The sequence below is a fragment of the Kogia breviceps genome, chromosome 11 (genome assembly GCF_026419965.1).
Source record: "Kogia breviceps isolate mKogBre1 chromosome 11, mKogBre1 haplotype 1, whole genome shotgun sequence".
In the NCBI taxonomy this organism is placed as follows: domain Eukaryota; kingdom Metazoa; phylum Chordata; class Mammalia; order Artiodactyla; family Physeteridae; genus Kogia; species Kogia breviceps.
The window spans coordinates 8,940,535-8,955,376 of record NC_081320.1 but is presented as its reverse complement, the minus strand read 5'-3'; the positions used below and the strand labels follow the sequence as shown (position 1 = coordinate 8,955,376).

At 47.4% G+C, this 14,842-nt stretch overlaps 1 protein-coding gene across 1 annotated transcript; it reads left to right on the top strand.

Annotated features, from left to right (window-relative positions):
• The first annotated feature begins 11,452 nt into the window (after positions 1-11,452).
• Positions 11,453-13,346, top strand: COX5B (cytochrome c oxidase subunit 5B). The gene is made up of 4 exons (XM_059078521.2): positions 11,453-11,671; positions 12,239-12,312; positions 12,481-12,580; positions 13,148-13,346. Exons 1-4 carry the CDS (start codon positions 11,569-11,571, stop codon positions 13,258-13,260), a joined length of 390 nt encoding a protein of 129 aa, XP_058934504.1. The 5' UTR covers positions 11,453-11,568; the 3' UTR covers positions 13,261-13,346.
• Positions 13,347-14,842: the final 1,496 nt, after the last annotated feature.

The following is a 14,842-nucleotide window of genomic DNA, read 5'->3' as shown; positions in this document are numbered from 1 at the left end:
CCCATTAATTCATCTGACTTCCAGTTGTCAAAAGGGATAATGGAGTGGTTGAACGGATCCCTTCTGAACTCCTTACTGTTTTTTTTGATAACTCTTGCCGTTTTAAATGTTTTAAACATATATAGGTTAGATACATTTTAATGAGCATCATTTCAAAGTTTAAGATAAAGAGACAGGCAAAATTGAAAATAACCTACACAAGAATAATCCTTTTCAGTGTATAAATACTTCCCCCAATTTTACCTCTTCACAGCAGGCTGGAGGGCATTACTACTACCCTCATTCTTCAGATGAAGAAACTGAGGCTTGGAGGCCACCTGCCTGGCCCAGGGCCATACACGGGGTTATGAGAGCCAGCATTTAACCCCAGGGCTCCCCTGCTACTGACCTGTCTTTCCCCACATCTCTCAGGGTTTTGCCTTCACTTTAGAGACCTGTTGTCCTACTTCTTTGCTCGTATTCAGGGTCTGTGTCCTTGAGGCCCTCTGTATTCTTCCCAGAGGACCCTGGAGAGAGAAAAGGAGGTTTGGCCAACAGGGTTGCTTCGGGTGGCTCAGGGACTACAGGAGAGACCCCTGCAGGGCCTGGCCATGGGCAGCTGAGGACCTGCCCCGTTGTCCCCTGCCTCCCCCTCCTCCCACTCCTCCATCTCCTCTTCCTGGGATCTCTGTTCCCTCAGGCCCTGCTCCAGGGGACCACCTGCTATGTATGCCCACTCCTAGTGACTTGATCTCTTAGCCCAGTTAAAGAACTGTGTTCCTAAGTGTCCTCTGAACACACCCTAGTGATGGGACTGATTCAGGGGAGCTGGCCTTGCTCCTTCCCAAGTCATGCCATGTGAGTAGCTGCTTATTCTTCCAAAAGCCAGCCTGGAGTGACACTTCCAATTATTTTTATTCATCCATGACTTCTATTTCATGTAATTATCATTTATTGATCACCTAGTAGGTGCTGCATATGCAATATGAGTTGTAATTTAACCCTTTTTAACGGCCCTACAAAAGGGAAATTGGAGGTTCGGAGAGGTTAAGAAAGTTGCCCAAGTTGCACAGCTGCTAGTTACTGAGACCATCTAAACCCATGTTTCTCTGACTCCATAGTCTATACCTCTTCCTCCACACTACACTGATTTCAAGAGTTATTAGAGAAAAGATAAAAAATCAAAACCACAATGAGGAAGAAGACCCAAATTTTGGCCAGCAGGGCTAGTGTGATTATGTGAATGAATATTAAATCTGTCTCTGAGCTTCTTGGAAGCAAGAAAAAGAGGGGGGAAACATGAAGGGCTACATGCTTCTCTATATAATACAGAGTCTCTGAGGTAGGAGGAAATAAAATTTTTTCCATATTTTCCATTCCAGAAGTCATTTCTCATGTGGGATTTTATACAAGGATATTATGTAACAAAATGAACAAAGTTTTCAACAACCAGGTACAGCAAAAGACAGCTCAGCAATTGTCCTGTGTAAAGCGTTCGTCCATTCAGGAATCATTCAGCAAACCCTGAGCACCTACCATGCCTTAGCCGCCTAGATGCAAACCACGTGCAAAAAGATAATGACCCTGCAATGTAATCAACCCCATAGTGGAGGTGTGCGTGATGTTTCTGTAGCACACAGGAGAGGGATGGCACCCTGCCGGTGAGGGGTGGGGGGAGTCTGATGACCTCACAGTCTTGAAGTTTGAGTTGGAATTGACAACTCATTTTCAAAAGGAGGAAAAAGCACGTGAGGAATGTGCAAAGACATGAATGCAAATGGTACATCTGAGGACTGGAATGTCACTTCTCAGTGGGGCAGTACAGGACTCATAGGTGACAGCCAGCTTGACGAGGACCTCAAGGGCCAGGCTAAGGGGTTTCCTCAGCAGGATCCAGTTCAGTATTGAAGGAACAGAGGCCAGAGATGGAAGGAGCTGGAAACAGGGAGTCCCAAAAAAGGTAGTAACAAGACTACACATGGGAGTCGGTGGCGAGGCCCCAAGAGGGGCCCCCCTGGCGACTATTGCTGAGGAAGAACCACACACGGACAGGAGAGAAAGACGGGAGGGGAACCGCCATGTGTCAGCCCAGAGGACAGATTCCATGAACTGGATGAGGGGACCCAAAGTGAGCTCAGTTGGAAACCAGGTCGATTTTAGGAGTCCACAGAGAATTCGGGAGGTGAGGTCTAATACAAAGTTCTTCCTGTAGATGAAGCATATAATAGCAAAACAAAAACCAGTGAGGGTGACTCCGTGCAAGACTCCACTGACAGGCTCAGAGACTTTTTGGGATTAAAACACTCCTTCCTGGGACAGAACTGAGATTCAAGGATGAGGACTGAATAAAGGGTATATACCATGGGCTATCCTTGGCATGTCATTTTTCTGTGTTTTTTTTTTTTTTAATTCTTTAGACCTGTATTTAGAGGATGATTTGAGCTCAGGCTCTCTGATGTCATTCTGGGAGGAGAACGTTTGGGAAGCTCCTTCTTTGAATCTTCTGCTTACTCTGAACTGAACAAGTGTCCAGTTCAGATGAATTGCCCCAATAACCCTGTGAATTCATGAACTTGTTTTTTGAATGTATTCAGATGCATGTGTGCTTACCTATAACGTGTTGCCATCGGCTTACAAAAACAGCGTACCAAAAAAATAAAACATGTGGGGACTTCCCTGGCGGTGCAGCGGTTAAGACTGCACGCTTCGACTGCAGGGGGAGCGGTTCAATTCCTGGTCAGGGCACTAAGATCCCACATGCCACACACCACAGCACCCCCCAAAATAAATGAATGAATGAATGAATGAATAAATGAATAAATAAAATTTAAAAATTAAAAAAACAAAAGCAGTATATCTGTCTTGTATGGAGACAACTGGGATTTGTTGAATACTTACTACATGCTGGACTCCATGCTAGGTACTTGGATAAGGAGAGGAACAAGATGAATGTTGTCCAGAAGGTCCTGCCCAGGGGGAGCTCATACTCTAGTGGGAGAGAAAGGTGGATACACAGCCACTCTCTCAGCATCAAAGGCAACACAGCCATTTCCCATACGCTGCCTCATTTGACCCTCACAACTACCTTGTGAAGTGGACCTTTCTTTCTTTTTTTTGGGGGGGGGCTTGATTTCTAAAAATTGAGATATAATTCATATACCATAAGTCATCCTTTTAAAGTGGTTTCTAGTATATGCACTAGGTTTGGCAATCATTACCACTAATTCCAGAACATTCTCAAAAGAAAAATCAGTACCCATTTGCAATCACTCCCATTCCCCCTTTCCCCCAGCTCCTGGCAACCACGAATCTACTTTCTGTCTCTCCAGATTTGCCTATTCTGGACACTTCCTATTTGTGGAAAAAACTATTCTTTCCCCCATTGTCTTTGCACCTTTGTTGAAAATCAATTGACCGTTAATGTGTAGGGTTATTTCTGGACTGAGGTTACAGGTTACCATTTTATAGAGGTTCAGAGAGATTAAGCTACTTGGCCAAGGTCACAGAGCTAATAAAGAAGACACTGGATTCAAACCGAGCTCCTTAGATTTGCCTAAAGTGCTATGAGAAAACACAATGGGGGAACAAATAACTCTCTACCCTGGGAGGCAGGTGTCAGGACTGGTCCTAAAATCCCTAAAGGGAAAAAGCAGAGAGGCCTTTGGTAAAACAGCAAAGAATAAGTTGTGGTTGGAAAGCCAAGGGCAAGGGTAACAGAGGCAGGATTTAAAGACTTGTCAGGGCATTTGGCCTTCGTTCTCTAGGAGAGGGGGAGTCACTGAAGGTTTGTAAGCAGGGAGGAGGTGGACAGGGAGGAAGAGGTAGAGGACGTTTGGAGGGGAAAGATGGTGCGTTTGGATACCTTGATTCTGCAGTCCCTAAAGAACCACGAGGTGCAGATGGGGGTGGGCAGCTTAGTTGGAGAGAGTGGGCTAGGAGCGGGAAGAGGGCTCTGGTGGGGCTTGAGTCAAGGAAATGGCAGCTGAGATCCAGCCTCCAGCAGAGGGAGAAGAGCCAAGAAGAGAGGCTGAAAGGCAGCCTTGAAGTTTAGTTTGGGGGAGGCAAGGAGGAGGCAGTTCACATTGGGAAGGTATCTAAGCAAACGAGGTTGTAAAAGGAGTCTGGGGGTTGGCAAATAGGAGGACAGAATTTCAGGGCACAGTGTGGTCAGAAGGCCAGTTGGGTGAGACCACGTGTAAGTGGTTGCTGAAGATGTAGACTCAGGGAGGGAACTCTTGCAAGAAGTCTGGAACGAGAAGACAAAATGAGGACAGAGAGGCGCTGTGAGGAGGAAAGACTCATGTCTCAGCATGCTTGAAGGCCAGTAGTAGGTGCCTGATGCAGGGAGAGGAGGAAGAGGCCGGCAGGTGAAGGAGCAGCCCTGGGGAGGGGAGACCCGGTTCCTCCAAGACCAGAGAGAAGGAAGGAAGGGAGGGGAAGGGAGGGGAACAGGAGGGTCAAAGAGGAAGAGGAGGGAAGGGAGCCTGAGTAAAATGCAAGTGGGTAGGGCTAGGGCTTAGGTACAGTGAGCAAGGGCTTCCCTGGTGGCGCAGTGGTTAAGAATCCACCTGCCATTGCAGGGGACGTGGGTTCGAGCCCCGGTCTGGGAAGATCCCATATGCCGCGGAGCAACTAAGCCTGTGCGCCACAACTACTGAGCCTGCACTCTAGAGCCTGTGAGCTACAACTACTGAGCACACGTGCCACAACTACTGAAGCCCGCGTGCCCAGAGCACCGTGCTCCATAGCAAAAGAAGCCGCCACGGCAATGAGAAGCCCGCGCACCGCAACTAGAGAAAGCCCGCGCACAGCAACAAAGACCCAACACAGCCAAAAATAAATCAATAAAAAGAAAGAAAGAACAGTGAGCAAAAGAACTGCCAAGCTCCCAATAACAATGGCTCAGCCAAGGGCAACAGTCACGAGCCTATCATAGTGTGTGACGTTCTCCAGCAGTGCCAGCCACCTTGGAAGCAGGAAAGCAGAAAAAACATGGTTGGGTAAATTTAGTGTTGAGATCAGTGGGCAAGGGAGCAAGGAGCTGAAAATGTCAGTGACAGTCTGGTTGAGCCATCTAAGCAGGGACTGTCCTAGCCGGAGAATCATGCTGGTCACTCCCTGCCTGGTCCCCCAGGTGCACCCTCCCCCCCTCTCCCTGCTCTCTCTGCTTGGGGGGCACTAACCTCCATGACCCACATCCAGGGACTCCCTTGCCCTCTGGTTGCCAGCCAGGCAGCGAGGAGGGTGGGAGGAGAGAGAAGTTAGGGAAGCAGGGGCCGTCCCCGCCCCCGCCAGGCTCTGGCCCGGGCACAGCGCCTCCTGATGCTACAGTGGTCACCACGTGCCAACACCGCCTGGCCCAGGTGGTCAGAGCATCCCACCAGGCCATCCCACCTGGTCCTCACCATCCCCTGGGGCTCCCTAAACCCTGTGCAAACAGTCCTCTTCTAACCTCTTCCATGCAGTGCAGTGGGGCCCCAACTGACTTGGGAACAACAGATCTTGGCCCAGAGGGAGGCGGAAGGAGGGGGAAGGAGAGGGAAGGAAGAGGTGGATGTAGAGGAAGAGAGAAATAGTAGGACTTCCCAGGTGGGGCTCAGGTTCCTCCCTGAAAGAATAAACAGAGCTCTACGGGGCTGGGCAGGGGAATCAGTGGGCGAGAGAAGAGGGTCCTGGGAGGAGGAGGAAGGGCGGCAATTCACCTTTCTCCTGTGTGAGGTGGCCTGTACTGCCCCCTGGTTCAGCGGACTGCTTTCATTTCACACACACACACACACACACACACACACACACACACACACACAGAGACACAGTAAATAAGAAGCCCCCTCGGATCCCTCTGAGCCCCAGCCCTGGCCAGGCCCCGGGCTGACACGGCGCAGGTGACCCATTTTGGATTTGCAGCATCTGCACAAAAACATTCAGTTTGTTCTGACCTGACTTTTCCACCAGAAGGGTCCTGGCCCCCAGCAGCCGGCCAGAGGTTCAGCCCCTGTGTTACATGATCCTCAGCCCCCGCTAGGGGGCGCCGGGGCTCCGAGCTGTCCCTGAATGCTGCAGGATGGGGCCAGGCCTCACGCAGCAACTGTCTCCCTCACCCCTTGTTATAATTAAAAACTGGTCCTACATCTGCTTTTGTAAGAGGTGGGGCCTCTGTGATCCACTCAGAGCTGCTCTTTCTGGCAACAGAAATGCAGATTCAGTCCTTTTTGGACCCCATTCCTTCAAGCTTGTGTGAACTTGGCCCAAGTGAAGAACAACCTCCCCCCTTCCAATTTCTCGTGATAGATTCAAGGCAGAAGCCACATTTGATTCACTCCTGAATAGTGACCAGCCTTGGCCCATAGAAAAGAATTGATATAACTTCCCTAACATTGAGTCTCTGCAAATCAATTAAACAATCTCCCAAAATAATATGAATAGCCAATTTTAAAAATGTTTATTTCATTTCTGTATAGATAATACATTCACACAGTTAAAACAAGACCCCCAAATGGTATAAGAGGCCTGCAGGGAACAGTCTCGCTCCACCCTGTCCTCAGGTGCCCAGTTCCCTCCCTCACCCAACATGGACACAGAGGTAACTACTTGTACTGGTTTCCTGTGTGTCCTTCCAGAGTTCCTTTAGGTAAATACAAGCAACTATGAATGTACTGAATAGACAGTTTTTAAAAAAATACTCATTAATGATTTAAATTTTTTTGTTGAAGTATAGTTGCTGTACAATATTTTGTAAGTTACAGGTGTACAATATAGTGATTCACAATTTTTAAAGGTTATACTCCATTTATAGTTATTATAAAATATTGGCTATAGTCCCCATGTTGTACAAGATATCCTTACATGTTATAGTATAAAAACATAATAGTTGGTACCTCTTAATCCCCTCCCCCATCTTGCCCCTCCCTCCTTCCCCCACCCCACTGGTAAGCACTAGCTTGCTCTCTATATCTGTGAGTCTGCTTCTTTTCTGTTATATTCACTAGTTTGCTGTAGTTTTTAGATTCCACATGTAAGTGATATCATACAGTCTGTCTGACTTGTTTCACTTAGCATAATGCCCTCCAAGTCCATCCATGTTGCTGCAAGTGGCAAAATTTCATTCTTTTTTACGGCTGAGTCATATTCCGTTGTATGTATATGTGTGTGTGTATCTATCTATCTAATCTATCTATATATCACATCTTCTCTATTCATTCATCTGTTGATGGACACTTAGGCCGCTTCCAAATTTTGGCAATTATAAATAATGCTAATATGAACATTGCGGTGCATGTATCTTTTCAAATTAGTGTTTTTGTTTTTTTCTGATATATACCCAGGAGTGGAACTGCTGGGTCATATGGTAGTTTTTTGTTTGTTTGTTTTGCGGTACACGGGCCTCTCACTGCTGTGGCCTCTCCCGTTGCGGAGCACAGGCTCCGGACGCGCAGGCTCAGCGGCCATGGCTCACAGGCCCAGTGTGGGATCCTCCCAGACCGGGGCACGAACCCACGTCCCCTGCATCGGCAGGAGGACTCTCAACCACTGCACCACCAGGGAAGCCCCATATGGTAGTTTTGAATAGACAGTTTTTAAGCCAGCATTAACTGAGCGCTTACAATGTTTTAGGCATGGTTCTGAGCACTTTGTGTTAACTCGTTTAGTCCTCAAAACAGCTCCAGAGGTAGGTGGTAAACCCATTTGAAAGAAAATGAAACAGCCCAGCAGTTCACAGCCGAGGAAATGCAAATAATCAATAAACTTATGAAATGAAGCTCAGCTGCCTTAGAGTTCAGGGAACTTAAATACAAACTCCAACAGCATCTTTTTTAAAAATTTATTTATTTAAAATTTACTTTATTTTTGGCTGTGCTGGGTTTTCGTTGCTGTGCGCGGACTTTCTCTAGTTGCGGCGAGCGGGGGCTACTCTTCGTTGCGGTGGCTTCTCTTGTTGCGGAGCACGGGCTCTAGGCGTGTGGGCTTCAGTAGTTGTGGCACATGGGCTCAGTAGTCGTCGCTCACGGGCTCCAGAGCGCAGGCTGAGCAGTTGTGGCGCACGGGCTCAGTTGCTCCGCGACCAGGGCTCGAACCCATGTCCCCTTCATTGGCCGGCAGATTCTTAACCACTGTGCCACCAGGGGGAAGCCCAAGCCCCTCCAACAACATCTTATTTTCCATCCATCAGTGGGCAGACTTGTTAAAAGGTGGGTAATACGCACATGTGAAGGTGGGAACCGGCACTCACGTGCCCTGCTGGTGGGAGCATGAACTGCTTCAAACTTTTGGGAAAACAGTCTGGCAGAATTTTTTTTTTAATGACGATGTCGATTTTTAAATTACTAATATTTTGCCGTATTTTCTTCAGAGCTTTCTTTTAAAAAAAAAGCTTTACAGACACTGTCAAAACTCTCTTGACTCTTGGGGACTTCCCTGGCAGTCCAGTGGTTAAGACTCCGCCCTTCCATTGCAGGGGGCGCACCACATACCACACGGTGTGGCCACGAAAACAAAAGCTCTTTTGACCCGGTTGGAAGGCTCATATATTTGTTCTTACCCTGTATAGAAATTTTTGCACTATTTTTATATTATATATTGCAATAAAAAATTGTTTTTGTTTTTTGGGGCAGAATTTATTGTTATATTTGATGTACACATCCTTTGACCCTATTCCTCATAAATGAAGACTCCAGAATGTAAGGCTATATGTACTGCAGATGTGCATCCCAGCATTAACAGGCAAAAAACTAGAAACCATCTGAATCTTATTCATCAAGAGGAAAATGGTTGGGTAAATTCACAGTACTTTCACAGTAGGGAATATTACGCAGCAACTACATAAAATGAGTCAGATCTCTATGTATCGATTAGTGATGCCCACAAAATATTTCTTAAGTGAAAAAAGAAATTTACTCATAATTTGTATAATAGTGATATATTTTTCTATTTTCTATTCATTTACATTTCTGTATATTTTTAAGAAACATCGCAATATGTGTATTTGTTTGAATATGACTGTAGGAGAATGGAGTAGTGATTCTCAATGAGGGGCAATTTTGCCCTCCAGGGGACATATGGTAATGGCTGAAGACATTTTTTGGTTGTCACCACTGGGGAGTGCTAATGGCACAGATGCTGAACATCCTGCAATGCACCTCCCCCCCCAACACCCTGAAAGTAATTTTCCAGTCCAAAATGTCAATAGCACTAAACTTGAGAAACCCTGGCAGAGAAAAAGGAAGAAAAAGGATAAACATGAAACTGTCAACAATCAACTTTTTCCTTAAACATATATGTTGTTTGACTTATTACAATGAGCAGGTATTTTGACCACTATGGGAATTTTCCTATAAAAGTAAAAACTAATACTCAAGAGAAGTTTATTGTTTTGGCAAAGACGATGGAGTAAGGAAGAGTGGGAGGCCGTTCCCCAAGCCAATCTGTTTCTCAAGGAGACATTTGAGGGCAGGGGTGTAAGCGGAGGGTGGTGAGAGCTCGAGGAAGCCAGGGGTGGGACCTGTGGGGATGCCCTGGAGCCTGGCCCCAACATTGGAGCTCACCAGCTTAGACTGAATAATCCTAGGGCTTTTGTGAGCTGAACAAAGACCTGCAAAAAACATCCTATGATTAGGCAAGCCTACTGTGAGAGGGAGAAACAAGCCTCCACAATATTTCCCTTTTATAGCCTGGAATAAACCGTCTTATGGTCAGGCAGGAGGGGACCATAACATGTCAGAACCGAATTTCTCCCTGGTCTGCTGAGAGTTGGGTTAGCAGGTGTTTCTTGGCAGACGGTGCTCAATTATGATGGGAAAATTAAACAGCATTCTCTGCTGCAGTCCTCATCAGTCTTTAACATGCCGGTGTCTTCATCTCCAAAAGGGTGGTTATCAAATGCAGAACTTCCCTATCTTGACCAAGTCCTTTTTACTGAGAGCATATCTGGAGACCAGGAGTCCATGGGATATACTTTGGGAAATACTAATCTAGTCTAATCATAGTTTTACTGATGAGGAAATGGTGGCCAAAACAAAAAGTGACTTGCTGAGTTGGCTGGTGGGGTTCCATCCCAGAACACCTATTTTCCAGACCAATGCTTTTTTTGCCCCCAGCATTAAACATCTAACCATAGGTACAAATCAACTATAGATTCTTGGGGAACATTCCTAGGACTTAAAGGAATTTTTTTCCAATTTAATTTGGAACGGGTGCATTGGAGGTAAGGAAGAAGGGAGTAACAGCAGAAGCCATTCAAAGCAAAACACACCTTTAAAGAGGATCAAGACATCTTTGGCCTTAGAGATTTTTTTTTTTTTCTTGATGGAGGGGCACCCACGAAGACCAGCTGTGCTCATGTGAAGAAATGCTCCACCAGGTCCTTTTGAAAATATAACCCCCACGGCACAGGTGGGAACACCTGGGACTTCAACCCTCCCCAATTTACCTCAAATTGACCTCATTGGGCCAGGAGAAGCCCTACAAAACTGATTCTGTATATTCTCTCCAAAAAACAAATTTACTAAAATTTACTTGATCCTATTATATGCCGGCCTCTGCAAGGCACTGAGAATTCAAAGGTGAGTAGAGCATAATTTCTGCTCTGAAGGGGTTTTCTATCCAGTAGGGAAACCGATACTGCATGCAGCCAGACTGTGACAGGGCTATACTGACAATGGGAACTAGTAGGGCCTAGGAGCCCATGGCAGGCCGTGTTTACAAAGCCCACACTAAGAAACTTGCACACCTTAGCTTGTGGGCAATGGGGGAGCTACGGAAGATGTTTTCAGTTTTAAACGCAGAACTCCCGTCCCAGTACGTTCTGGGACTCCATTTTCCATTATCAACTCCACTTCCTGCTTCTCCTCCCTTAACCTCTTCTGCGTTAACAGCCTCCCAGTAGCCACCCCTCTACCCCACATCACCAAGGTCTTTGGTCCTGGGAGGGGCCCACAATCTGGCCCTACCTTCCTCCCCCTCCCCAGCCTCGCCTCAGGCCTGGACCTCATCACCTCAAAACCACTGTAACAGGAAACTGATGCTAGGACTGCGGGCAGGTCCTGCCCAAGTTCTTGTAGGCTGGGCCACCAGTTTGCAGTGGCTCACACATTGCCAGGAGAACAAGCATCACAATTAACATGCATCACAACTAACACAGTGGCCTTTGGGAGTCCACTCGTAAATCTGGACAGTTTGGTGTGCAGCAAGTATCCTGACAGGCACTGGCTTCACGTCTTCCATCAGCTGCCTCCACTCTGCCTGAGCGCAACTATCATGCAAGAAGCACAGGAACTCCAGTGTGGTTGACCCGTTTCACGGACGAGGACCCTGAGGCCCACAGACGCAAAACGAATTGCACCCAATCCCAGCGTTAATAACGAGACCCTGACAGCCTCCACTGCTGCCCGGCTGCACGGCGGACGCAATGAAGCAGAGCTACGCATGCGCAGCCTTCCCGCGGCCCCGCCCCCCCGGCAGAGTCAGGTGAGTGGGGAGGGCTCCAGGCCGGAAGGAAGCGGAAGGTGCACAGGGAGGGGAAAGAAGCCCTCCCCCGGAAGTCTCTTTTGCCTCCGGAGCCTGCTCCCGGAAGTGCTGGTGTTTGTAGCTGGCGTTATGGCTTCAAGGTTACTGCGCGGAGCTGGGGCGCTGGCCGCGCAGGCCCTGAGGGCCCGCGGTCCGAGTGGAGTTTCCGTGGTGCGCTCTATGGCGTCTGGAGGTACTTGGCCTGCCGGGAGCGCCGGGGACCCGCGCCGTTGCTCTCCCGGGGTGGTGTTAAGGCAGCAAGGAGCAGGGGGTTGAGGGCGTTCAGCTCCTCCGGGCCCCAGTGACCGCCCCAAGGGACCCCAGAACCTCAGACTGCGCGGGCGTCTCCCCGTTGTTCTCGGCCGCCGCTGCTACTGACCACCATACTGACCCCTCAGCGAAAAAATCCTAAACGGAGACGGCGGGTGACCTTGGTGGGCAGGGGTTGCAACCGGGACGTGGAGGGGCTAAGCCGCCCGTCAGGCCCGCGCCCGCCTCAAGGCCGATGCACTCCACCAGGACTCTAGTTGACCTGGTTTTAGAAAAAATGTGCCGAAAAATGGGCTTCCATGGTCGAGGGAAGAAAGGATCACCTCGTGTACCACTTTTGGGTATCGTGACTCTTGTCCTTTAGGGGACAGTGGGTATGGATAGCCTTTAGGAGGCTGTGGACCCACTAAAAGTATGCAGAGAAGTCCATATGTGCATTTTCCTTCTTGATCATTTCAGGCGACATCGTAATTCACGTATTTTCCTTTAGGTGGTGTTCCTACTGATGATGAGCAGGCCACTGGGCTGGAGAGGGAGGTCATGCTGGCTGCACGCAAGGGACTGGTGAGGAGAGCCTTGTGTCTTCTCGGGAGCTCATGGCCTCGGATGGAGTCAGAGCGGCCTCCTCTCTGGGAGCCTTCCATCCAGGAAACCTGGCTTGTGGCAACAGTACTGCTAGCCCCTAGAGGGTAGGGGTCATTTGGCATAATGGACCCTTCATTTGTTTTTCAGGACCCGTACAATATTCTCGCCCCAAAGGCAGCCTCAGGTACCAAGGAAGACCCTAATTTAGTCCCCTCCATCACCAATAAGCGGATAGTGGGCTGCATCTGTAAGTACCTCACCACTATTTTCTTATCCATTTGTTTAATATTTGTTTAATATACAGGATGTCTATCAGCTGCTTCACATCTGTTGTTGTGTGTGAGTGTAGGTGTATAAAGAAGATGTGTGTGTAAATAAGTTGTTCTAAGGGTCTTGGCCCTCAGGCCTCTCTGCCCGAGTAGGTCATCTTTAACCGTAAAGAGGCCTGGAACATCAATAATACTGGCTCACTGGAGAGGAAGCATGAAGGAGTATTCATCTAGAAAATATTTATTGTACTTTCTGTTTGCCACACACCATGTTAGGCACTAGGGGTACATACCACGATGGACCCAGCTTTGGGGTTCTACATAGGCAGGGAACTGTGAGAACCTATGGTGACGCTGATAAGAGATCAGCTTACAGGTAAACTTGGCCTCAGTTTCTTCATCTGAAAAATGGGGAGAGAGCTTGAACTGATCTCTTAAGGTGTCAGCCATAACTCTGTCTCAGAGGTGTCTGAGGAAAAGAGGTTAACGTTGAAAAAGTGCCCTCTTCTAGGCTGGATGGCCTTCAGCCACCTTTTTTCTTTCAGGTGAAGAAGACAACAGTGCAGTCATCTGGTTCTGGCTGCATAAAGGCGAGGCCCAGCGATGCCCTAGCTGTGGAACCCATTACAAGCTTGTGCCCCATGAGCTGGCCCACTGAGCCCCTGCACTAACTCACTCAAAATGTGATGTAAAGTTTCTTCTTTCCAGTAAAGACTAGCCATTACATTGGCTCCTCCTCCCATAGTTGGCTGGTCTTATTTCTTTCCTGTGTTTTTTGGGAAGGAATGGATGATTATGTCGGGAATAGCTATCTGTTAATACTAGCTTGCCATCCACTTGCTTTTGTATACCGAGATTGCCAGTTCCCTAATGCAGTGGTAGCTACCACCTGGCATGGGGGGAAAATGGGCTGTGGAGTAAGGCTGGCTCCATCATCTAGCTTTGTCACTGGGGGCCTGCTCTCTGAGGGTGGGTTACATCTTAAAATAAATAAATAAATAAATACCTTGTGAGGTGTTAGGAATAATATATATAAAAAGAGCCTGGCAGATAGTAGGTCCTCACATTATTGTAAAGACAGAGTGGCCTCGTGGGGAGAGTTTTGGCTTTGAAGTCTTAGGGACCCAGGTTTAAAGCATAGTTGATGGGGATGCCATCAGCAAAATCTAGAATATGGGACAATTCCAGAAACCAGCAGCCACTTTCTTCAAATAAATTGCAAGGAGAAAAAAAACAGGTATGTGTACTTATCAAGTGAAACATGAGGAAGATACCAACCAAGAGCAGTGCATGGACCTTGTTGGGATCTTGATTTGAAAAAATCAACTGTAAAGAAAAAAATCAAATACGAATATTTGGTATTTAGGGACTTATTAAATTTTAGACATGTTAAAGGAATTCGTTTTTTCTTTTTTTTTTTATGCTTTCGCAATATTTACTGAGGTAACTTAGGGGTGAAATATGTCTGCGATTAGCTTTAAAACAGTGAGAAGAAGGAAGAGAGTAGTTTGGGGTGTGACTGATCCATTGTAGCCAGGTACAAGAGGGGTTGTTTTTCTACTGTTATGTGTGTTTGAACTTTATCATAATAATAAACCAAAAAAGAAAAAAGTTGAGAGAAACAAACAAAAGCCCAATTCAGTCCCTTTATACCTGTGACACCTTGGACAATTAATTTCTCAAAAGCTGTTTTATCTGTAAAATGGAAATAGTACATATTTTGTTTTGGGATTTGCCATAGAGGTGGCTTTGGTTACTATTGCCACAAAATTGATCCAAACTAGATCTGTAAGTTGAATTGATGATGGGAGAGAAAAGCCCTTTCCTTCATCTTTTAAAAAAAAATTTAAATTTATTTATTTACTTTTGGCTGCATTGGGTCTTTGTTACTGTGCATGGGCTTTCTCTAGTTGTGGCGAGCGGGGGCTGCTCTTCGTTGTGGTGCGCGGGCTTCTCACTACGGTGACTTCTCTTGTGGAACACGGGTTCTAGGCGTGCAGGCTCAGTAGTTGTGGCTTGCGGTCTCTAGAGTGCAGGCTCAGTAGTGGCGCACGGGCTTAGTTGCTCCGCGGCATGTGGGATCTTCCTGGCTCAGGGCTCGAACCCATGTCCCCTGCATTGGCAGGTGGATTTTCAACCACTGTGCCACCAGGCAACCCTCTTTCCTTCATCTTGCCCTTACCTCCTCTTAAAGGTACAAAGCTACTGCTTCCCTTCCTGGCTATCGTGTCATTTCCAGG

Coding starts and splice junctions, on each gene's coding strand:
- COX5B (XM_059078521.2), top strand. CDS start 11,569: ATGGCTTCAAGGTTACTGCGCGGAGCTGGGGCGCTGGCCGCGCAGGCC. Junction 11,672..12,238: donor GCGCTCTATGGCGTCTGGAG/GTACTTGGCCTG, acceptor ATTTTCCTTTAG/GTGGTGTTCCTACTGATGAT. Junction 12,313..12,480: donor TGGCTGCACGCAAGGGACTG/GTGAGGAGAGCC, acceptor TTTGTTTTTCAG/GACCCGTACAATATTCTCGC.